We start from the raw sequence: 26,290 nt of genomic DNA on the forward strand, positions 1-26,290 counted from the left end.
ATCATGTAAATAATTTCCAGGTCTCTTGTTTTATAATAGATGGATATCTAGTGTTTCTAAAATCCAGTTTCTCCACACTGATATGAACATTCACAAATAAAAACGTATAAATGGATGGTTAGCTCTATAAAAACTCTATATAGGTAAATATTACTAATGTCTTTGGGAGGATGAAAAATAATTTAGACTGATTTCAAATATTTAAAAATTGATATGACAAGCTTGGAGAAGGAAATAGAAAACCATTCCGGTATCTTTGTCAAGAAAATCCCAAATGAGATAATAAAGAACTGGATATGACTGAAAACGACTGAACAACATTACTTAAGCTGAATGTTAAATCTCACCTTTCAAAATTAATTCAACCTTTATCTTTATAACATTGAGATGGTAGTCGAAGAGGTAGGCTTTTGTAGTGTACACTGTACATTCTGTACGTTGCATTGAGTTTAGAAACACTTGTAAATTAAAAAAACAAAGTTCAGGTATTGGAACGTCAGAATCTTTGATTTCTTTCTGTATTCAGGAAATATTTCATCAGTAATGTTATTTTAAAAGATAAATGTAAGTCATAGAGATGGGGTAACGAATCTATTTCGTTTAGGGTGACACATTTTCTCATTCTCTAAAATGAATGACAGAAGACACTGAAGAAAAGAGAAAACCAAGATTTAACCTTGCTGGAAGAACCCGTTGTGAGGTCCTTCTATATTTATGGTTAACTTAAGATGTTTTAAACTTTGGGGGTATATTTAAAGGAAAAATACGGGCTGTTAGAGTATTCCCATTAACCTGGATGTCCATCTGAATAATCTGGATGTTTGTGAACTGGAAGGAAAACTCAGCAATGGGAAATAGCTTCAGTGAGCAACTGAAGATTACAGACAAAGCTATTCTTTAGTTGGGGCTTTTTTCTATAAATAACCATTTTGGGGACCTAGTAAACTCAACTAAGCCTACAAGATGACACAATTAGCTGAGGAAACATTGCCAATTATCCAGATTTTGTTAGAATGAGAAATCACCTTATTTCATGAGCTAGGAAATGATCCTCAAGGGCTCATCTCTATGAAGAGATCAGAATCACTTCTGCATGGGAATTCTTATGCTTAGAACATAGACTTATATAAGATTTACTTTGAAGATGTGAGTTTTACTTGAAGAAGTTGTAGTCCTAAATTCAATGAAAGTGAAACATTTTCACAGATAAATCTATGTACCTAAAATGTCATGTCTTTTCATATAGTAAGGAGTAATCAGAAGCCCTATGATCCATTCAGAATTTCTTTAAAAATTTCTTGAGTGTCTACTGTGAATAAAAGCTACATGCCAAGAAGAGACAGGAATAAAAAAATTACTGATAACAAAATATCTGTCTTCAAGCAGGTGAAATAAAGCTGCCATACTCCAGTTCCTCTCTGATCTATAGGTGACATTGTAAATAACTATAAGAAGAGAAAGTGTATAAGTGAAAGGAGATAGGTAGAACATGCTATAGGAACTGGTCTACATATATTGTAAGATCCCTTCCAGCTCTAAATATATGACACTATGATTCTATTAATTCAGAGGAAAAAGAGACTAGCTTTTTGCAGGAAGAATTCTCTAAATAGTTAGATTTTGAGGTGTACCTGGAAAAATGAATGGTATTAGGTAGTCAGAAATAGGTGAATAAGAACGTTTCAGGCTAAAGCAACAGCTTTTCTCTGAAATATTACAGAAAGGTAATGAAGAGGGGTATCTTAATATATTTGAATTTACTTTCTTGAATGATGCTTCAATGGACCTGTAATCTTGACAATGTAGGGACTTTCTAAAATGATTGTAACCCATGACTTTTTTTAGGGTTTATATTCTCTCATAGAGGATCTTACTAACGCATTGAGAGCCACCCAGCATTTTGTGTCAAACAGCATAATACTCAGGCAATCCTTCTGTTATTTTCCATTCTTGCTACATGACTAGTCCTTTTTGGATGGAATACTTTTTGTATTTTATTGTACTTAAATTGTCCTTGATAATATGCTCTAGCTTGCTTAGACCCACCATGTATCTCTCCATTGCTCTTTTGGGTCAACTGAAATTTTTGATTATTTGGAGAATGTGTTCCCCCTATCTCTAGATTCTTGATCCAGTGGAACCTCCAGGAGCATCCTGGTGTTAAAAATATGGATGTTGTGTGATGAACTAGTTGAAATAGCGAAAAGCACAATGTGATTTCTGCAATGGAAATCTAGCTGGCTTACAACAATATATTCAATTCTGTATTCAGTCTGTCTGAAGAATCTGTCCAAGATGGACACAATTCAATTGCATGCCATAGTCTGGGTAATAGACATTTTTAATCAATTTAGTTTTGTCCATATAGATTGCTAGGCATCTGATCCCTTTTGAGAAACTGTGGGTCTCATAGTTGAGCTTCTGTAGTATTCTTGGGTCTGATGTATTCATAAATAGAGACATCTGAATGGCACTGTATCTACAGGAAATTTCTTTTCCATTTGAACTCTGACCAGGGCATCTTCCATGATTATGGTGATGATCTTTGACATGGGTATTCTTTGATTAAGTTAGGGCTTGATTGAAAAAGTCACCACTATGTTTGTATTCATCATAGAATCTTGTATGATCTGAACATACAAAACAGAAACAACTCCTTGGATAAAATCGTTATAAAGATTATGTTTTACTTTATGAAGTCAGTTAAAGAAAAACAACAAACAAAGATGAATTTCATATTCTCTACAAACCTGTGAAGACATGGTTTACTGTAAAAAATCATCTGTGAAAGCCTCCTTATCCGTCTTTATATTTTTATTAATGAAACCCTTGATTCATGTGTAAATTATTAGAAAGATTTTTATAGAAGTGGGAAAATTGAAATATGTCAGTAGTTGCTGATTTCTTTCGCTGCTTCTTGAATGATCAAATCCAGATTTATTATGGAAAGACAGTCTAAGGGATAGAGACTGAGTGTTGCAGGAAATGGCATTTAATTATGAGGTGTGAACTCTGTAATTTATTCACAAAGGCTGATAACTCTCTCATATGAAGTGATTCGTTTTAATGGTTTCTTTGAATAGAAATATTGGGAAGACTTTTTTTTCCAGGACACAATAATACTTTGGATTGTTTTTTTCTTTCCAGTGCCCTTGAAGTTATTTTGAATATGTGTAAAAGAAACCTTCTTTAGGTGCTATGGATGTCCATCACCTTTCTTTAACATCTGCTAATTTCTTTTAAAACAAAGATATTGTGTTTCAAAGAAGGGAACAGAAATAAATTGGAGGTAGAATATTTGTCAACAATAATTATAACTAATAGCTAACATTTATCAGTCACTTTGAGATTTTCAAAACACTTTGCATCTATTACCTCTTTTAATCCTTAGAATGAATTTGTGACAGAAATTGAGGTAGCTATTATCTTCATTTTACACGCGAAAAATCTGGGGTTAAGTGATTTATGTAATCTCACGCAGTAAGAACAGAACTAGGATTCCAAAACAATTCTTCTGACTCGGAAGTCCATTGCTTTTCTCCTTCAAATAGATTTTTTTCTGTCTACAGTTCTAATTTTCCATATTCACATCATTTTTCCATATTTGCATTTTAAATTGATGACATTTTTGCATAACGAAATAAACTTAATATTTAAAACTGATTCATGCTACTTTTCAAAGAAGAATACAAAACCTTACAGTGGTACGGACTAGACTCTTGTTTCTCTATGGTCATGCCTGAAAAACTCAAGGTCTGATAGGTCTTATTATATAATGGAATAGTTTCTAATATCTACCATCCTGGGAATAGACTGCATGCCCACTGTCCTAGGAGCAAACCTAGCTGAATTTCCAGAGGTTATAATCTTTGGCCTCAGAATAATGAAATTTTTGGCCACAGCAATTCTTAAATGTCATATACAAAGTAATAGAAGAGCTTCCATCTGCACCAGTGTAGGGTGTACTCTTACTCATAAAACAACATACAATTGAAATACCGAAGTGAAGAAAGAAAAAGAATCTTTCAAAAGCATTCAGGAATACATTTCTTACCCCAAAATGTGGTTCTATGTTGCTACGAAGAATGAACTGTAGAAAATAAGTTCAGAGAATAAAATCAAATTCTTTAATGAATTAAAGGACAACTTCCTACTTACTCTTTCGCCCACATGATGTCGCTGTCTGCCACAAGATGTTATCCAAACAAGCACAAAGGAGAGTTGTTTTTCTCCCTGGCCCTTGAAATGTTCTGGGGTTTGTTAGTGGATGATGCCTAATCATGGCGGATGCATCAAAATACGATTGAAACAAGTAGTAGAAGAAGACAAGAATTATTTTTATTCCGAAGCGTGATTCAATGACTGGAATATTTCTCCAAATATTTGCAATGGTGTTCAGCGAGAGAAAAGTCCTTGGAACCCGGCAGCTGCTCCTCTCTTTTATTCTCCACACAGCCTGGGAGGTGGGGAGCGGCCAGGTCCATTACTCGGTGCCGGAAGAAGCGAAACACGGTACGTTTGTGGGACGAATCGCGCAGGACCTGGGTCTGGAGGTCGGGGAGCTGGTGTCGAGACTGTTCCGGGTGGTGTCCAAGGGCCGCAGGGACTTCTTGGAGGTAAATGCGCAGAATGGCATTTTGTTTGTGAATTCGCGGATCGACCGAGAGGAATTGTGCGGTGGAAACCCAGTTTGTAGCATCCACCTGGAGGTGATCGTGGACAAACCACTGCAGGTTTTCCATGTGGAGGTGGAGATCAAGGACATAAATGACAACCCGCCTGTGTTCTCCGTAAAACAAAAGAATCTGAGTATTGCAGAATCGAGGTTAGTTGAGTCTCAGTTTCCGCTAGAGGGCGCGTCAGATGCAGATATCGGAGCGAACGCTCTCTTGAGTTACAGGCTCAGTCCTAATGAGTATTTCACTCTAGATATAAAAAACAACGAGGAGGAAATTAAACTTGTATTAAAAAAACAACTAGACAGAGAAGAAACTCCGGAACTTCACTTATTGCTTACAGTCACTGATGGGGGCAAACCAGAGCTAACTGGAACAGTTCGGCTGCTGATTACCGTGCTGGATGTCAATGATAATGCCCCCGAATTCGACAAAACAGTCTATAAAGTGAAACTACTGGAAAATGCATCTAACGGAGCTCTAGTAATTCAACTAAATGCTACAGATTCCGATGAAGGATTAAATGGTCAAATTACTTATTCTTTCACAAGTGATATTTCTCCAGATGTAGAGTCCAAGTTCCATATAGACCCAATAAGTGGAATTATAAAAGTAAAGGGACATGTTGATTTCGAAGAAATTAAGTTATATAAAATTCAGGTTGAAGCTACTGACAAGGGCACTCCCCAGTTGGCTGGTCATTGCAGAGTCATGGTGGAAATTTTGGACAGCAATGATAATATCCCTGAAGTAGTGGTGACATCATTGTCACTGCCAGTCCGAGAGGACGCTCCTCCAGGGACGGTCGTTGCTCTCATCAGCGTGTCCGACAGAGACTCAGGAGCCAATGGGCAAGTGACTTGCTCTCTGTTCCCCCAGGGACCGTTCGCGTTGGTATCTACCTTCAAGAATTACTATTCTCTCGTTTTAGAAGGTCCTATAGACCGCGAAAGCGTTCCATCCTACGAGCTAGTGGTAACTGCGAGGGATGGCGGGACGCCAGCGCTGTGGACCACTGCCAGTTTGTCCGTGGGCATCGGCGACGTGAACGACAACTCGCCGGCCTTTGAGCAGTCGGTGTACACAGTGTTTGTGAAGGAAAACAATCCGCCGGGCTGTCACATCTTCACAGTGTCCGCCTCTGACCCGGACGCGCAAGAGAATGCTCTTGTGTCTTATTCGCTGGTAGAGCGGCGAGTAGGGGAGCGTCCTCTGTCGAGCTACGTGTCCGTGCACTCGGAGAGCGGGAAAGTGTACGCCTTACAGCCCCTGGACCACGAGGAGCTGGAACTGCTTCAGTTCCAGGTGAATGCCCGGGATGCGGGCTTCCCTCCTTTGGGCAGCAACGTGAGCCTGCAGGTGTTCGTGTTGGATGAGAACGACAACGCACCAGTGGTGCTACCTTCTCATGCGGGTTCTGGAACAGGTGGGGGCCCAGCGAACGAAGTGATATCACGGTCTGTGACTGTGGGTCATGTGGTGGCGAAAATCCGGGCTGTGGACGCAGATTCAGGTTACAATGCATGGCTCTCTTATGAGCTGTTGCCCAAGTTGGGCATTGGGCGCAGCCCTTTCCGCGTGGGTCTGTACACCGGAGAAATCAGCACCACTCGAGATCTGGAGGAATCGGACTCAGGAAAACAGACATTGCTGGTTGTGGTGAAAGACCACGGTGAACCTATGTTGTCTGCCACAGCTACTGTAATAGTGTCTATAGTGGAAAGTGGATCATCCCCGAAGACCTTTTCTGGAGCGTCCAGGTCTGCTGCTTCTGCAGGCTCAGGGAAGGAGACAGTTCTGGTAGACGTAAATGTATATCTCATCATTGCTATCTGTTCTGTATCCAGCCTGTTAGTGCTCAGCCTGCTGCTATATGTATCGCTGCGGTGCGCAGCACCCCAAAGGGGTGGGAAACCTACACTGGTGTGCTCCAGTGGGATGGAAAACTGGTCGCATTCCCAACAGCGGCGCCAGAAGGGTTTTTCCGGAGAAGGAGCGGCCAAGAACGACCTTATGGCTTTTAGTCCCAACTTTCCTCCTTGTCCTGGCTTTGTGCATAAAGGGGAACAGAAGGAAGCAACTGCAAATTCCTCTGACCAGGTGGGTTATTTGAAATATTTTGTCTGTCACAATACTAGCTTGGATCATGTGTAATGTTTTTCATGATACTTATTTTCCCCTGTATCGTTAACTCTTCTCTTCCTTCTCCCTATTTTGTTTTAGGTTTTTGTTGAACTTAAACAGTTCGATTTTAGACTTAGTTGGTATTATTAATTATATGACATATTCATTATAATTTAAATTTATCTTTACATTTATTATGATCCTGGAATGTTGTCAGTGTATTTTGAACATGATTTGTACCTTTCCCCTGGCTTTCTACCCCTCCACTCTCAATTTCAGTAGTCCCTTGAATATATTTGTAACCTGAATGGTAGTGTGAATCCCTTAAACACGTATTGCATTTTACAAAATTTTATAATTTCATCATTAGACAGGCCCTCGCAGACTATGTAATCCAATATGCAGGAAAACAAAGATCCTTTCTATGATATCCCTGAGAAGTGGCTATTTAGCTTATACTTGGGTATTTCTTGTGAGGGGGAGCTCCAGTACATCTCAGGACATTCCATTCCACTTCTGGATAGTTCTAAGTATTAGGAAGTTTCCCCTTATTGTCTGCAATTTCCACGTACTACTCTCTGGCATGCTCTCTGAAATTAGGCATAAGTCTCATTTTGCTTTCACATGAACTCTTCAAATATTATTAGATAGTTATACTGTTCCCCATAAACAGCTCCTTCAGGGTAAGCATTCCCAATTCCATGAAATGATCTCCAGTCCTTTAACTATGCTAGTCACCATGAAATTTCTCAGTTCAGTTTCATAAACAGGCTCAAAAATCTAGCCAGTAAGAATTTATTACAAAATATTTATACTGAATACAACAATGAAAGAATCCATCATTCCTTAAAACAAAAACATTGTGTGTGTGCGTGTGTGCGTTGTGACACATATTTTTGAATAATAGCATTCTTTTGAGGATAAATATATAGCAAAGAAAATAACTTATGTAAAGACATTTGCAAACCTTAAAGCGCTCTACAAATGAGTCCTATTATTATAATTAGTATGTTTTGTGACTGTTAAAAGAATTCCTGTCCTCTAGCATAACTAGAAATTACAACATCACTGTTTAACTAGAAGTCAGTCAGCAAGGTAGCATTTATTAAGGGCCTACTTATAATGCCAAGCATTGTGTAAGAGCTAAGTGTACCAAGAAAGGCAAAAAAAATTAGTTTCTGCTCTCTAGGCACAGTCCCTTTACAGTACACTTCCAGCATAATGGAAAAAACACTCATTCATTCTTCAGCCAAATTTTCATTGAAACATCAAAATCTTCAGGTATCTTTTTAATGGACTATTATTCTATTTACCATTGTGGTCAACTATGGAGTCTGGAAGACGGGTTCATCTGATATCTCTGATACATGTTGGGTTGTATCATCACTAGCAAATTGAACTGTATTCCTGGGGGACTCTATAAGTTTGTAAATAACATGGGAGATGCTGATGTGAATCATAAGGTGGAGGATATTCCCACACTGGGTAATGTCCAACATCAGTGAAATCATTTCAATAACTCCACTTGACTAGAGGTGACTTATACTTCATTCAGAAAAATAATTGTTATTTTTCACAGTAGAGTTTGATGTTTTAAAATTTTGGATTTTTTTTGTTTTATTTCACCCAAGAAAGCTTAATTTAAAAGTGGAACAAAGGAAATATTTCTTTTATCTTAGGAAAACTGTGAGACATCTGATAGATTTGGATTCTTTTAAAGAGATAGTAACATTGACTAACTTTACTAACAGTTAATATGGTGGGCACATTAAATAAAACTGATTTGGGCTCATTATGCTTCCATTTAAGATAATAAATATAGCTACAAATTAGACAAAGCTGGGCTCATGCTTCTGTTTAATATGATAAATATGACTACAATCTTGAGAAATTAGGCGGAGGATAGAGGTCAAACTGGCCTTTTTCGACTAAGGCTTTGTTTTTCAATAAATCCATCAAGCATTTATTAGTGCATACTATGTGCTGCTATGTTGTTGGGAAGGTGAAGGCATTGAAAACATCAAAAAGACAAAGTCCCAGGCCTAATAAGTTCTAGTAAGTTCTTTAAAAAGAAGAATGTGGAAGAGAATTTCTGCGACCCCCTTTTCAAATGAAAATAAGAGAATCCTAACAGTAAGTACATAATTGGCAGAAGAAAGTTGTTCATTTAAATATATACTTGATTTTCATTAAGAAGTAATGCGAGAGGGCTATTACGCTGTGCTTTCCGTCATACCACAATTCAGAAATATCATATTAATGAATAAAATCAAAACACTCAAAGAAAGAGGAACTGAGAGGCGACAATACGGAGATATAAAAAGCTAGAAAAAAATACAATTGATGTGACTCAACAGACTAAATGTCAGACTTACCCAAATTACCACACGGTGACGCTGTAGGCTCAAATAAAACAAATCCTAAAGGCATGAAATCACTGCTCTTCTCCCGGTTTTAAAGACGCTGCTTTGAGATTTCGCCAGCATCCATGTTTTTAAACCCATACCACAGGAAACTACAGACATTGGACTTCTCTTCCAAAGCATCTTGTTTCATCATAAACTGAAAATCACGGAGGAGATAATCAGATACATTTCGTGTTTACAATGGGATTTTCCGAGCGAGGCAGTCTGAAATTCCGCCAGCTGCTGCTCTCATTTCTGCTCCACACATCCTGGGAGGTGGGGAGCGGCCAGGTCCATTATTCAGTGCCAGAGGAAGCGAAACATGGTACGTTTGTGGGTCGCATCGCGCAGGACCTGGGTCTGGAGGTTGGGGAGTTGGTGTCACGACTGTTCCGGGTGGTGTCCAAGAGTCGCAAGGACTATTTGGAAGTAAATGCGCAGAACGGCATTTTGTTTGTGAATTCGCGGATGGACCGTGAGGAGCTGTGCGGCCGCAGCCCTGTTTGTAGCATCCACCTGGAGGTGATCGTAGACAAGCCGCTGCAGGTTTTCCATGTGGAGGTAGAGATCAAAGACATTAATGATAATGCCCCTATGTTTCCTGCTACAGAACAAAGGCTGTTCATTTCTGAATCCAAACAGATAGACTCCCGATTTCCGCTAGAGGGCGCGTCAGATGCAGATATCGGAGTGAATTCTCTCTTGACCTACGGACTCAGCCCTAATGAATATTTTGTTTTGGAAATGCAAACTAGTAGCCAGCAAAGTAAAGCTTTGTCACTTTTGTTAAGAAAATCTTTGGATAGAGAAGACACTCCTGAGATTAATCTGTTACTGACCGCCACTGACGGGGGCAAACCAGAGCTCACGGGCACAGTCCAATTAAGGATCTCGGTGTTAGACGTCAATGATAATGATCCTGAGTTTGATCAGTCAGAGTACAAGGTAAAATTATTGGAAAACGTTGCAAACGGCACATTTATAGTAAAGGTTAATGCCACGGATCGGGATGAAGGAATAAATAAAGTTTTACAATATTCATTGCGTTCCATAAAACCAAAGAAAAATGACTTGTTTAGATTAGATGAAAATACAGGGGAAATTAAGACAAATGGAAACTTGGACTTCGAGGAAAATAAATTCTATGAACTCCAGGTGGAGGCGACTGATAAGGGAAACCCTCCTATGGTGGGTCACTGCAGGGTTTTGGTGGAGGTCCTGGACATCAACGATAACACTCCAGAGGTGGCTGTGACGTCACTATCGCTGCCAGTTCGGGAGGATGCCCCACCAGGCACAGTCATCGCCCTCATCAGCGTATCTGACCGCGATTCGGGCGCCAACGGGCAGGTGACTTGCTCACTGTCTCCCCCTGGGCCCTTCACGCTGGTGTCCACCTTCAGAAATTACTATTCTCTCGTGCTGGATGGCACGGTGGACCGCGAGAGCGTGCCAGCCTATGAACTAGTGGTGACTGCGAGGGATGGGGGGACTCCAGCTCTGCTGGACACCGCGAGAATTTCTGTGGGCATTGGCGACGTAAATGACAATGCGCCTGCCTTCGAGCAACCCGTGTATACAGTGTTCGTGAAGGAGAACAACCCACCAGGGCATCACATCTTCACGGTATCCGCATCCGACCCTGATGCTCAAGAGAATGCGCTGGTGTCTTACTCGCTAGTGGAGCGGCGGGTGGGAGAGCGTCCTCTGTCGAGCTACGTGTCGGTGCACTCAGAGAGCGGAAAAGTCTACGCTTTGCAGCCCCTGGACCACGAGGAGCTGGAGCTGCTGCAGTTCCAGGTGAGCGCCCGAGATTCAGGTTTCCCTCCTTTGGGCAGCAACGTGAGCCTGCAGGTGTTCGTGCTGGACGAGAACGACAACGCGCCGGTTGTGCTGCCGCCTCACGCTGGCGTTAGTCTAGTGACAGAGCTGGTGTCACAGTCAGCTGCTGCGGGCCATGTAGTAGCAAAGATTCGGGCTGTAGATGCGGATTCTGGCTACAATGCATGGCTGTCTTATGAGTTGCTGCCGGAGGTGGGCGTGGAGAGAAGCCCTTTCCGAATAGGTCTCTACACTGGCGAGATTAGCACCACGCGGGCCCTAGAGGAGTCAGATGGGCCGAGGCAGATGCTATTAGTAGTAGTAAAAGACCACGGGGAACCCATGCTGTCTGCCACAGCCACGGTGAGTGTGTCACTTTTGGAGAGTGGTCAGTCCCTTCAGACGTCTTCTGGGATGGCCAGGCAGCCAGGAGCTTCATCCATTGTTAAGGGAACAACCCTGGTGAATGTGAATGTTTATTTGATCATAGCCATCTGTTCTGTGTCCAGTTTGTTGGTGCTGAGCCTCCTGCTGTATGTGGCACTGCGGTGCTCTGCGCCAACGCAGGGCATCTACGGGCCTGGGAAGCCCACTTTGGTGTGTTCGAACGAGGCTGGAAGCTGGTCGTATTCCCAGCAGCGGCGACAGAAGGTTTGTTCTGGAGAAGGAACGGTCAAGAACGACCTAATGGCCTTCAGCCCCAACCTTCCTCCATGTCCTGTATCTTCAGACAGAGAACAGCAGGAGGTCAAGGAGGCTTTGGGCAAGGTGAGTCTTATATTCCAGCAAGATTGTAGCAAGTTGACTTTTATAGTTTTAAATTCCTTCTCTTTCTCCTCCTCTTTCTTGTTCTCATCCTGTGTCATTCATGCACACATCTTCTCATAAATATTCCATAAAGAATCTACTCAATAGCTTTACCCCTTTTCTAGGGTAAGCATTCTATGAGTACCTGTGCAACACTTGGAAACTCTATTTTAGATTTCTCTCTTTATCTGCATAACCATATCATCTTTTGTGATCATACTTTACCTTTATTATATATTTATTGCTCTTTCTGGCATTTATGGCATTGCTCATAAAATGATGCAGCCTACCCGTACTTACCCGCGTGTCGTTGCTCTTTGTGTCTCTTGCAATTTTGATTCTTTGAAGACTGTGGTGTCCATGATTTGCAGCCATATAACATCATGAGAAGAATATTCTTTTTTTAAATGCCATTTTGTGCTAGGGAATGTTTGCTATTGTTGAAAATGCCGTGTCGTTTCCTCAGTGGAACCCAGTCCAATATCCATTTTCAAAGCTGGATCTAGCTTGTTATCAATTTGCAGTCTCAGTCTAAAAAAATTTTCTTAAAACGTTGTGTGTATTTTGGTACCTGGAAACCCTAGTGCCATTTTTTCCCTGAAAAAATATGTAAATTTTGAAGATATTGAAATTATTTCATCATAGCAATTATTTAATAACCAACTGCTGTGTTGCTGTAGTCATTTTTTTTGAGGATGATACTCCAGTCTCTGTCATTACCAATTAGTATTAAAGCCCAAGAAATCCTGGCAAGTTAGTGGAATAATAGTTTCCAGTGAGACAGTCTAGAAATGTTCAATTGGTTCAATGGATGCCATTTTTAGTGGAGAGTTTCTTGTGATCTTAAAAGGATCATGTTAAGGATTTGCATGTGCTTTTATTTTACTTTGTCACACTTGTGAAGTTTGGATAGCTTCAAAGTACTCATTTGCAAATCACTTCAAATTTAGAGTCTTATTCAATGCCGCTCTTGATAGTCACATTCATAACCCATGTTGTACTCCATTCAAATCTTTCTGCTTGCTTTCCTCTCCTTGGTTTAGTTATTTAAGCTTTACATTATAAACTTGGTGTTTCTGTTTGGTGCTTGAGTTTGTTTTACATTGTAATGATTTCTTGGCTGTAGATCTTGTCTGTAAAGCCTTTATTTCTATTACATTACCTTAGCTATGAATATTGTAACAAATGATTTTTGATGAAAAAAGAAGTACAGTAAAACATTTACATCTAAATATTTGTTAAAAAGAAACAATTTTCTCAGCTTCAACATATTACTCTAAATTTAATAACTTCTGATAGTCAAAAATTTGTCAAAATTTCACCTGAATTCTACTTACTTGTTCTTAAAGGGCTTTTTTAAATTTTGTTTTTGTTCAGAATGGACATCATAACCAGATACTGCCTAGAGTCATATAGACTCAAGTAGGAAATAAACGCATCTTTAAAAATGTTTTTCAGTTTAATAAAGGTTTCATTCATAATTTCTTTTAAGATCTCTTTTCAAAGTACAGAACCCATGAATTACCTGCCAATAGGTGTAAAGTAACTGAATAAGTGAAGAATTCTGCTTCTCATTACATGGGTTTCCTTTCCTTCTATGATTTGCGGATCCTATTTTGTCCTTTCTTTTCTTTTGAGAATGATCTCGAAGAAGGCAAAATGAGGAAGATCTTTGTAATGACTTTGCTTTGTCATCCTAATCCTAGGTCTTCTCTAAAGAAAGCATATAGGTAAACCACATAACTAGACTGTAGGGAATGACTACTTAGCACCTTCAGTGACTTTCTTTATTAATGGTTAATAAGTACTTGACTGTTAAATTGACCTATAAGGTGGCCATTTGACAATCAACAGAAACTCCAAGGAGAGGATTTACTGTTGGTATTTCATTTCAAAACCTCAAAGAGATGTTTTAAGACTTCAACCTAAGACAGTGTATTTGAAGACACCGAAGTATTTGAAGCTGAATTTCAGCTTCCAACAAATAAATCTGTTGGAAAAATCAACTGAGAACAAAGGAAACACTTTAATATCAAGTTGATACATCTAAGTAACACAGAATACAAGTGAATTCACTGTCTATATGACATCCTGGAACTGTTTATCAGTTTTGTATCTAGAAAAAATGTTTCTAGGTTTTAGAAAAAAAGTTTTTAAAATTAAATGAACTGTTAGGTTTTCATTTACTAAAATGTTTTTAAACTGAAGATAAAATTGAATCACTTTTAACCAGAAGTCATTGTCAGTGGTCTGCAATAACAAATCAGTCATTGGATTTTCTTCCCTACTTTTGTAAAACCAGTCACATTAAAATCGTATAGTAATAGTTTTGAAGCTGGAAGGTACCTTCAAGGTCATTTAATCTAAGGCTCTCATTTTACTCAAGATCAAACAGGCAGCACCAGCAGTGCAACGTTTCCAAAGCAACCCTCTCCACTTGTGCCACTTTGACTTAAGGTATTTTGAATTTGTTAGTAATCAATCGATCGGTACTTTGAAATTTATCTATGAATTTCAAGCGAAAGGAGTTAACAGGGCATTAAGGCAAGGAAAACAAATTTTATATATCACTTGAATTCAGAAAATGCTGTAACTGAATGGAATCTGTATTTAAACGGTTTAGAAGGAAAGGCAAAACTAGGGAGACACATATTAAGGTGAAAAGTATAAACCCCATATAAAAAAGAAAATAATTTTCTTAAAAAAACTTACCCAAATGGGCACATGGTGTCGCTGTCCACCCAAAAGGTGAGGGAAATGAAAAATCCTACTCCATTCTTGGATACTGTAACCAGTCATAGGAGGATAGGAGCCATTTTGGTGGAGGATGTTTGATAGTTAGTTTAATGACAATATATTTAGAGAAACAGACAAATTGTGGATAATCAGACTCCCAGCAATTATTCTGCTTACTCTACTAATAATCCATCAGCGTGGGCTATGGGGGTTTCTCTAAGAGGCGGCCTGGGAACCCGGCAGCTGCTGTTCTCTATTCTGTTCGGCACAGCCTGGGAGGTGGGGAGAGGTCAGGTCCATTACTCGGTGCCGGAGGAAGCGAAACACGGTACGTTCGTGGGACGAATCGCGCAGGACCTGGGTCTGGAGGTCGGGGAGCTGGTGTCCAGACTGTTCCGGGTGGTGTCCAAGGGTCGCAGGGATTACTTGGAGGTAAATGTGCAGAATGGCATTTTGTTTGTGAATTCGCGCATCGACCGGGAGGATCTGTGCGGCCGCAGCCCAGTTTGTAGCATTCACCTGGAGGTGATCGTGGAGAAACCGCTGCAGGTTTTCCATGTGGAGGTGGAGATCAAAGATATTAATGACAACCCGCCGGTGTTCCCGGAAAAACAACAGAATGTATTTATTTCAGAATCTAGACTTCTAGACTCGCGTTTTCCACTAGAGGGCGCGTCCGATGCGGATATTGGCGTGAACTCCCTCCTGAAGTACCAGCTTAGTCACAATGATTATCTTACTCTGGAAATGATAACTAAAAATGACAAAAGAATATTGCCTGAACTAGTATTACATAAATTGTTGGACAGGGAGGAAACTCCAGAAATCAGTTTGTTACTGACGGCCACTGATGGGGGAAAGCCAGAGCTCACTGGAACAGTTGAGCTACTTATCACAGTCTTGGATGTGAATGATAACCCTCCTAAATTTGATAAATCTGAATATAAAGTTAAACTCTTTGAAAACTCACCAAACGGGACAGTAATGATTAAACTTAACGCTTCAGATTCCGACGAAGGAATAAATGGAGAGATTTCTTATGCAATTAAAAGGATTTCACCGGAAAGTGAAAAATGCATGTTTATTATGAATTCAGTTACTGGAGACATCCTAATTCATGGGGAACTCGATTTCGAAGACAATAGTGTATATGAAATCCAGGTAACAGTCACTGACAGAGGAGCTCCTCCCATGGTTGGTCATTGCACAATCTTCTTGGAAGTCGTGGACATCAACGATAACGCCCCTGAGGTGTCCGTGACCTCCCTGTCACTGCCAGTCCTAGAGGATGCTCCACTAGGCACAGTCATCGCCCTCATTAGTGTGTCCGACAGAGACTCTGGCTCCAATGGGCAGGTGACTTGCTCGCTGTCGCCCCCGGAGCCCTTCACGCTGGTATCCACTTTCAGGAATTACTACTCGCTGGTGCTGGAGAGCTCTGTGGACCGTGAGAGAGTGCCGGCCTATGAGCTAGTGGTGACTGCTAGGGATGGGGGGACGCCGGCACTTTGGGCCACTGCCAGAGTGTCTGTGGGCATTGGCGACGTAAACGACAACGCGCCTGCCTTCGAGCAGCCCGTGTACACGGTGTTTGTGAAGGAGAACAACCCGCCCGGACATCACATTTTCACAGTGTCCGCGTCAGATCCAGATGCGCAGGAGAACGCTCTGGTGTCTTACTCGTTAGTGGAAAGACAAGTGGGGGAGCGTCCGCTGTCCAGCTACGTGTCTGTGCACTCAGAGAGCGGGAAAATATACGCCTTGCAGCCCCTGGACCACGAGGAGCTGGAGCTGCTGCAGTTCCAGGTGAGCGCCCGAGATTCAGGTTTTCCTCCTTTGGGCAGCAACGTGAGCCTACAGGTTTTTGTGCTTGACGAGAACGACAACGCGCCGGCGGTGTTACCACCTCACTCTGGCGATAACCCAGTGACCGAGGTGGTGTCACAGTCGGTGGCTGCGGGTCATGTAGTGGCGAAGATTCGGGCTGTGGATGCGGATTCTGGCTATAATGCCTGGCTGTCTTATGAGATGCTGCCGGAGGTGGGAGTTGCACGCAGCCCTTTCCGAGTGGGTCTGTACACTGGCGAGATTAGCACGACCCGAGCTCTGGAGGAATCAGATGGCCCTCGAAAGATGCTGTTTGTCTTAGTAAAGGACCATGGAGAGCCTGCCTTGTCTTCGACGGCCACAGTCAGTGTGTCCCTTGTGGCAAGTGGACTGTCGGTGAAGGTTTTGTCTTTCAATGCTGCTGCAGCAGCTGCTGGGTCCACACCTGAGGCAGGGGTTAGAAAGGAGGCAGCCCTGGTCTATGTGAATGTATATTTAATCATAGCCATCTGCTCGGTGTCTAGTTTGTTGGTGCTCAGTCTGCTACTTTATGTGGCTCTTCGGTGTTCGGCACCCCCACAGGATGTGTATGGGCCTGGGAAGCCCACACTGGTGTGCTCTAATGGGGTGGAGAGCTGGTCTTATTCCCAGCAGCGACGGCAGAAGATTTGCTCTGGAGAGGTCTCGGCCAAAACTGATCTCATGGCCTTCAGCCCTAACCTTCCCCAGCCAAATGAGGAGAATCAGAATCCCTGTCTAATGGTGAGTTATTCTTCAATTGTATATTTTTTAAATCAAAATTTCAAATTTGAGATTAATTTTTTTATGCTGATGATTTTAAACATACTCCATTCTTAAATGGAAGTAACCGGTCCATAATATTTGATGAATCTCCAGGTCCAAAGCTATCATTAGGATATCTAAAATGATGAACTTTTAAACTTCTAGCTTTATGTTTAATCTTTGACTTTATTTTGTATTAATTTGTACTTTATTTCTGTGTTCTCAAATGTTATATTTCTCAGTTGATTAGTCATAGAATCAAATGTTTTTTGAAGGAACATGTATTTCTTGTTTTTTTAGTTATAAAGATTTTTTTTTGGTTGATGACTCCTGTTGTGCCCTCAGTGGTATTCTATAAGCTTTAAAATCCCAGTATATTCTCACCAATGCAGGCAATTGTATACCCCTTGGCAGTGCATAAGGTAATTAATACTAATACTAATAGTTTTTCATTTATAACTCAAGAGAAACAGAAGACCCTCAACAAGTTGGGTGCACCTTCTATGTCCAGTTTATGGAAAGGCATAGACAATAATCACACAAAATAGGCAAACAAAAATAGATTAACAAATGATATCTAGGGAGGGAACATCATGAGATCATGGAACGTTGGAGTATTATGGGAATTCAACTAAGAAAGCACTGACTAGAAGAATATAGAATATAGAAGATAAAATTGGAATCATTATTGTATCTCTGGGCTATAAATTAGATTATGCTCAATCTCTAAATCATGCTCTAGTAGGAAATTGGGCTCTTAGTTTGGAACATTAAACTCTTTCAGGATATCCAGTACAATCTATCACGTATACCCCTACCATTGACTATTAAGTGGTACCGCCAAAATTTTAGAGAATGTACCTTCATAAGCATTTAATTCATAAGGAGATTTCTCATTTTCTATAAAGTGAATAAAATAAGAAAAATTTAGAAAATCAAAGGGAGGATCTAATAAACTGGCCCCATGCATACATTTGGAAGGAAATAATTCCTATAACATTCTGTAAGATGAAGACAAAGTGCTTTAAAATTCAGAAAGATGTAGGAAAGCAGGAGAATCTTGAAATGGCTCAAGGAAAATGAATACCTGAGGGAGCTGTCATTTGCTTAGTGTGTTGGAAATGCTGTCTGAATTACATACAGGGTAAATGACTCAGAGTCAAATCACCAGCAAATGTAACAGACAGGACTTTGAACCCACATTTTTACTCCAAGCCCAGCATTCCATCCATTCCATTATTCTGTCTTCATACAAGACACATTCAGTTAAAATTCCTTAGGGAATGTTTAGATGATAATTTTCTTTTTAAAAAAGTTGGCTGGATGCATATATGTTGACAGAAACTTGGAGGGAATGATAGAAATTATGTGAGTAAATTTTATGTGAGTAAAAGATATTATGTGAGTAAAAACCAATAAACAAATATAAATAGTTGCAAACCAAGTTAACTGGTTTCAGTGATGTTTTATGTTCACTCTAAATTACTTTTAAAAAAAGATTGGCTGACATTTGAGATTTTCTTTTAAGAAGTTAATGAGAATTTTCAGTAGCTGATGCTTTTGTGGATGGGAGTGGTGAAGGGAAGGAACTTGAATAACTGATATATCTGATACCCAAGGCTAGAGGAAAATCCAGCTATGCTATTCTGATTCAGTGCACTAAAGATTGCTGCAGTCATTTCAGACTAGGGAGATAGGAATCGCCATTTCTTATATACTCTGGCCATACCTTGAAAGTTGCCTGAACTCCAGAAAGCTGAGTTTCAGAGATGACTTGACTATTTGAAAGATATCACAAGTAAAGAGTAAGTTAAAATTTGTATATTAACTTATTCTGGGGATTGTAAACAGTACTATAAAATACAGAACATAAATAATTAGAATATGATGAAAGAAATAGTTCTATCCCTTGTGTTTGTCAAGAAGAAATGCCAAGTTACTTCTATTTTTTAATGAAAAATTTGGAGTGAAAGTGCTATAAATTAGGTACCAAACTTGTTTCATCATTTTATATCATCATTTTGAATGACATTTTGGAAAAAGATGTTGAGCAATGCTAAAGACTGACTGTAATTGATGGAGATAAAGAGGCACTGCACACATGAGATTATTTATCATTCTGGAGCTCAGTTTCCCCTTTTCTGACTTAGAATAGCATTCTCTTTGGAGAGCATTCTCTTATCTTTTACTTCCCACTGAATATTTTGTCTGAATGTAGGATAGTCTATTGAGGCATCCATGCTTGGGTTTTACAACTGTCAGGGGAGGGGCGGAACTTTAGTGATGAATCTAGCTGCAACTTCTTGTAGAGCTAAGGTGTTCAGTAGTATGGTTGCTGGGCCTGGAAATCATTGAAATTGGACTAAAATTGGACCAGACCCTCACTAAGGTCACTTTCCTCCCATGTCTCTCATTAACTTGTGACAGTGCTCTTTTTTGAGGAGACTTCAATGGACAAGAACAGAAGAAAGAGCGGGATGTAAGGAAGAAACCATACTTTTTCTTTTCCATCTCTCTTTATCCTCTTCATTAAGTATGTTTGATCCAACATTCTCTAGGTTCTAAAGTTTGTAAATCAGATTCCATTTTGTTGTTCATGAGATCTTGTATGACAACTGAAGCAAATGCCCAGTGAGCAGTTAAGGTTGTGGAGAATAATACCAATTTTCTCAAATCAACGAGATTCTTTAGTATAGCTACATTAGTAGATGTATTTTATTCATTGCAAACTCAAAGTGTTACTATTCCTTCAAGAAGGGTTGGATTTTTTTCCTGGGAGAAAGCATATTCCATTTATGGACATAAGCATTATCCCCAATACGTTCCTCTGGACTTTTCTCTTTTGCAGAAGTTACTAGTTGTTTCCTCTTTTGGGCATGAGGCAGAGATGATTCTCTTTGAAATGCTTATTTGGGATTTTGCATCATTTTTTTTTTGCCACACTCTATTTCATACCATAGCTCTTTGTATACTAGTCCTAACTGTCAGTTCAGTTAAATTTAGTATCTATCATGTACTCATTGTAGGCAACGGTGATAATTTGATGTTTTGGTGGATCTGTGTTCTAATGGATATGGGTTCTATATTGCAGATTTCAACTAGGTCTTCTCTAAAATTATAGACAGATCTAGAATCGTCCTTAGCAGCCATCTAGTTCACTCTATTTATTTTTATAGATAAAGTAATTGTGACACAGAGGGCTGATAGATTTTCCCCAAGGTTCCTCAGATAGTAAGCTAGATGTACAACATAGATCCTCTGACTCCAAATGCAATACTCTTTCTACTGCTCTACTGTCCTTGTATTTTCATAACTCATCAATTAGGTTTTACTCAATGCCCTGGGGATCTTCTTCTTGGTCTGTCAGTAATTCAAAGGGATTGGTTTAGTATTCATGCTGAGATGACAAAACAAGTTCCTTGTCTTTAAGAAATTTAAAGTCTAATTGTACAAAATAAGTATGGAACAATGGTGCAAAAGTAAAAATGTTGGTAGTGAGAAAGGGACCTCATCTTACTTATTTTTGTATCTTCTTCAGCATCTAGCATTCTTCTCTGAATATAGCATGTAATTAATAAATATCTGCAAAACAAAATTGCAATGAATGCAGTCCATCAACAGTATGTCTAGGGGAAAGGAAGAATGGCAGTTCCTAGAAGAGTGAAGATGAGTTCATCAAATTTAAAAAAAATTTGCTTTCTAGCTATCTTCTGGAGCTACAAAAATGAAATGATAGAAGACTCACTACTGATTTATCAATGACCATCTTCCCTGGGGAGAGTTGTGCATTTCCAGTGCTTACATATAAGATTGGATCTGGCTACCTAAGCAGACAAATGCCAACTCTGTATGGGTGTATGACTGTGGTTCCTTACCACCTACAAAAATATGTGATGACACATGAGATGTCATTGTTATATGTTACTTTTCATGAAGGAAAGACACAATTAGGATTAAATATCCAGAATATATATTGTTTTTGGAATGAGATTATTCAATGTTCAGAATAAATGATTCAGTGTGTCCTTTTTTCTCATAATCATGATTATAAGCAAATGAACTGGAATCGGTTTGGAAACATGTAAGCAGTGAGATTTGATTTGTATAAAAAGGAGATAACTGAATTAGATAAATGTTTTTTTTAAAATTTTCATTGTGCTTGATCATCTTTTCCTTCGATTTGCTCTATTACATAGAATAAATCTTGTAAAGTAGAGCGTGCAAAACCACAATATAATTTTCCTTAGTACTATTCATTGGATTCTACTGTTTGGAATATCTACAGGTTTCCTGGAAGTAGAAGAGCAACTGAGAATAATGATGATGATGATAGCAGCTAAACTTTATATAGTGCTTGAAGGTTTGCAAAGAACTTTAAAATATTATCTTATTTTATCCTCACAATAACTCTGAAAGGTAGGTGCTATTATTATTCATATTTTACAGATGAGTAAACTAAGGCAAACAGATCATGTGACTTTGCCCAGGATCTCACAGCTAGTAAATGTTTGAGGTAGAATTTTAACTCATACCTTCCTGACTATAGGTCCAAAGCTCTTAACTGCTTTGATTAGAACAGTGCAAGGAACAAACTATTCTGAAGGATTTTAGTAACTTACATTTACATAGCACTTTAAGTTCTGCAAAGTTATTTACTCACATTATCTCACCGAATTCCCACAACAACCTTGAGAGGTAAGTACTAAAAGTATTATTATTCCCATTTTAAAGAGGAGAAAATTGAAACTCAAAGACTTTGTAAGTTGTCTATGAACACTCAATGTCCATCACATCTTACTGCAGATACCAAAGTGGTTACACTCTTTATAATTTTAAAATTTTTATAAAAATAAATTTTATGCATAGATAACAAAAACAGTGGGAAAGATTATAATCCCAGGAAAAATTCGATCACAATTTTAAATAAAGAAAATTCGAAGGATCACTTACCAAGAAATTCTCCTTTCTCTGAGAGTACATTCTCTTCAATATGACCAGAAGAAATGCTATTTATTGACAAGACCTAAGCAAATGTGAAAGAGACACTCCTCCAAGTACTATACGTGTGACTGGAACACAGTTAGACAGGATGAATTCAGTTCTCCTGAAACGATTGTTCAGAGTAGCTAGCCCCACTGGGCTTCCCAGTCAGAACACTAAACACACGACTAAATGTACAGAGAGTCAAGCTCCTCATGTTTCTGGTACAAAAAAGTTCTGTGGAAACAACAATGGAGAGGAAGAAGATGGGGATTTATCATCTCCAGAAATGAAACCATTTCTTCCAAAGGAACAGAGGTCAGAAGTCAAAGGTGAACATATCAGACATGTAATTGAGAATCTGGAGATTTCGTTACTATTTTAATTACACATTCATGCACATGGTGTCGCTCTTCACTAAAAAGGTTTGGTGAAGAAAGACAACGGCAGCTTCTCCCAGAATCCGACTGGTCACGGAGCGATTCTTGTAAATCTTTCCTGGAATCAGACAGAGGCCACACTATTGGTTCGACCCAAACAGTTTGCAACAAAGAATTTATCCTTTTTCTTCCCTGAAGAGCCAATTCAAATACTGATAATCTGACGTGTGTAATGGGGGGTCCGCAAAAAGCCCAGCGTCTGCTGTTTTCTCTTCTGCTTTTCACATCCTGGGAGGTGGGGAGCGGCCAGGTCCATTACTCGGTGCTGGAGGAAGCGAAACACGGTACGTTTGTGGGACGAATAGCGCAGGACCTGGGTCTGGAGGTTGGGGAGCTGGTGTCGAGGATGTTCCGGATGGTGTCCAAGGACCGCAGGGACTACCTGGAGGTAAATGTGCAGAATGGTATTTTGTTTGTGAATTCCCGGATCGACCGGGAGGAGCTGTGCGGCCACAGCCCAGTTTGTAGCATCCACCTGGAGGTGATCGTGGAGAAACCGCTGCAGGTTTTCCATGTGGAGGTGGAGATCAAGGATATTAATGATAATCCGCCCATGTTCCCAGAAAACAAGAAAGAAATAAGTATTGCTGAATCGAGAACATCAGACGCTCGTTTTCCCCTAGATGGCGCATCTGATGCAGATGTAGGAGAGAACGCGGCCTTGACCTACAGGCTCAGTCCCAGTGAGTATTTCTCTCTGGAAGTACAAAGCGACAGTGACCAAACGACTTCATTGTCACTTACTCTAAGGAAATCTTTGGACAGGGAGGAAACTCAACAACATCATTTATTACTGACTGCCACTGATGGGGGCAAGCCAGAGCTCACTGGCAGCGTTGAACTGCTGATCAAAGTGCTGGATGTGAATGATAATGCCCCGCAATTTGACCAGTCCGTTTATAAAGTGAGAATGTCAGAGAACGCTTCAAACGGTACATTGGTGATTCAACTCAATGCCTCTGACGCTGATGATGGAACTAATGGACATATTTCATACTCATTCCGTAGCCCAGTACCTTCTGAAGTGCGACGCACTTTTCACATAGGTTCGGATACAGGAAAAATTAGAGTAAAAGGAGAATTGGATTTTGAAAAGAAAAATATGTATGAAATTCGAGTCGAGGCGATTGACAAAGGGAACCTTCCAATGGCTGGTCATTGCACAGTTCTGGTGGAAATTCTGGACACCAATGATAACTCTCCTGAAGTGTCTGTGACGTCGCTTTCACTACCAGTCCAAGAGGACTCTCCACCAGGCACAGTCATCGCCCTCATTAGCGTATCGGACCGTGACTCAGGCGCCAATGGGCACGTGACTTGCTCTCTGTCACCCCCGGGGCCCTTCATGCTGGTATCCACCTTCAGGAATTACTATTCCTTGATATTGGAGGGCCCCGTGGATCGCGAGCGCGTGCCGGCCTACGAGCTAGTGGTGATTGCGAGGGACGGCGGGACGCCAGCACTGTGGGCCACGGCCAGCGTGTCTGTGGGCATTGGAGACGTAAACGACAACGCGCCTACCTTTGAGCAGCCTGTGTATACTGTGTTCGTGAAGGAAAATAACCCTCCCGGTTGTCATATCTTCACAGTGTCCGCGTCGGATCCGGATGCACTAGAGAACGCACTAGTGTCTTATTCTCTAGTAGAACGTCGGGTAGGGGAGCGTCCGCTGTCGAGCTATGTGTCTGTGCACTCAGAGAGCGGGAAAGTGTACGCCTTGCAACCCCTGGACCACGAGGAGCTCGAGCTGCTGCAGTTCCAGGTGAACGCCCGGGATGCGGGCTTCCCTCCTCTGGGTAGCAATGTGAGCCTGCAGGTGTTCGTGCTGGATGAGAACGACAATGCACCAGAGGTGTTACCTCCTCTTGACCGTTCAGGGGCAAACCGGGGCCCAGAGACCAAGCTAGTGCCACAGTCAGTGGCTCCGGGCCACGTAGTGACGAAGATCAGGGCTGTGGATGCGGATTCAGGCTACAATGCGTGGCTGTCTTATGAGTTGCTTCCGGAGGTGGGTGTGGGGCGAAGCCCTTTCCGAGTGGGTTTGTACACCGGTGAGATCCGCACGACCCGAGTTCTGGAGGAGTCGGATGGGCCTCTGAAGACGCTGCTAGTATTAGTAAAGGACCACGGGGAGCCTGCGCTGTCTGCCACCGCCACGGTGAGCGTCTCACTACTGGAGGGCGGGCAGGCACTTAAAGCTTTGTCTGAGGTTGCTGGAGCTGTGGCCGAGACAGGAATTAGGAAGGAGGCAGCGCTGGTGGACGTAAATGTGTATCTGATTATAGCTATCTGCTCGGTTTCCAGTTTGTTGGTGCTGAGTCTGTTGCTCTATGTGGCGCTGCGGTGCTCTGCGCGCCTGCAGGGCGAGTATGGGCCTGGCATGCCTAAACTGGTGTGTTCGAACGACGCTGGGAGCTGGTCGTATTCTCAGCAGCGGCGGCAAAAGGTTTACTCTGGAGAAGGAACAGCCAAGAACGACCTTATGGCCTTCAGCCCCAATCTTCCTCCATGTCCCAGTCAGTCACATAACGGGGAGCAGCAGGAATATGGAGGAGAGCTGTTAGGGAAGGTGAGTGTTAACAAAGAATTCTTTCATAGGAAGACCTCTGCCTTGATTCCGTTTTCTTTAAATTTAATATATATTTTCACTATATTAATTTTAATCATCTTCCTTCTTTGAGCGCTCAAAGTGCTATAATTTTAGATACTCTTACTATTCAGACCAAGATCTGAAAGTGATTACTGCATTCACATCATACTCTCTATCTCTTTTGTGTCAGTCTATGAGCTATTATTGGTCAATTGGGGGAACCTAGTAGAAACAGTTCTACTTTATACATAGTCTAGATGATTGAGAGAACAAAGAGGCTCATACATATCCCATATTTCCATGACCTGAAAAGCAACGAGTCTCAAAGCAGTAATTTCAAATATTACTTATTGCCAAAAGAACTCTTGTAGCACTTTAGAAACTAATGAAACTCCATTAAGGTAGGGAGGGCATGCCATCTTCTTTGTTGGAAGGAATATTCACACTGAAAATATCAAGGTCTTATGAAATATGAAATCAAACTTTGTAAAGGAGAATTAATGCTAGTAGAGGATTATGTTGTACATTCTTACTGTGGTTTCATTTTAATAGATGTTACTTAAATACACTGACTTAAAAGTCTTAGTGTAGTTTTAAGCTATTAAAACTTCAAGGATCTAAGACATCCTATTGTGCTCAGATGACATCTCCCTCAGATACCAAAGAGTTGTTGAAAGTGGATGACTTAGGCATACTATTATTTTTTGTACACACCTAAACTAGTTTGGTTAAAATGTGTTGTATTGCCATTATCAATGATAATAATTTAGAGTTTATTTGGGGTTTTGGTGTCAGTAGGTTGAAATCATGAACTTTATTTCAACCAATTTCTCTTCCCTTCTGGTAAGATAGATATATTTCTTTCTTCTTATTTAACATAAAGCTTACCAAACTCAAAGAAAAGCCTATCTCTATATATTAGACAAAGATATGTCTTCTAATATACATATCACTGTTTAAAGGGTTTAGTTGGGGTGGGCATTTCTACCTAGCTCATGTGTTATAGGTTTGCTAGTATTACAAATATGGTTGTAAAAACTTAGATATTTATTGATGTTGGTTGTGCCCTAATCTTGAGAAACCACTTCCCTAGCCAAGGAT

At 40.5% G+C, this 26,290-nt stretch overlaps 1 protein-coding gene across 5 annotated transcripts in view; it reads left to right on the forward strand.

Moving 5' to 3' along the window:
• LOC140518404 (protocadherin alpha-8-like) overlaps positions 1-26,290 on the forward strand; it is a 184,215-nt gene that overhangs the window by 21,884 nt on the left and 136,041 nt on the right. Inside the window, exon 1 of one of the 5 annotated variants that reach the window (XM_072630545.1) lies at positions 307-6,776. The exons of 2 other annotated variants lie outside the window; for them this stretch is intronic. In XM_072630545.1, the coding sequence (XP_072486646.1) occupies positions 4,359-6,776 (2,418 nt within the window). In that variant the 5' untranslated portion in view covers positions 307-4,358. Of the gene's footprint in view, positions 1-306; positions 6,777-7,032; positions 11,795-17,328; positions 25,169-26,290 lie in introns of those variants that run through there. 2 more of the 5 variants (XM_072630547.1, XM_072630546.1) reach the window with 2 other exon arrangements.

This window comes from Notamacropus eugenii, chromosome 1, assembly GCF_028372415.1.
Source record: "Notamacropus eugenii isolate mMacEug1 chromosome 1, mMacEug1.pri_v2, whole genome shotgun sequence".
Taxonomy (NCBI): Eukaryota; Metazoa; Chordata; class Mammalia; order Diprotodontia; family Macropodidae; genus Notamacropus; species Notamacropus eugenii.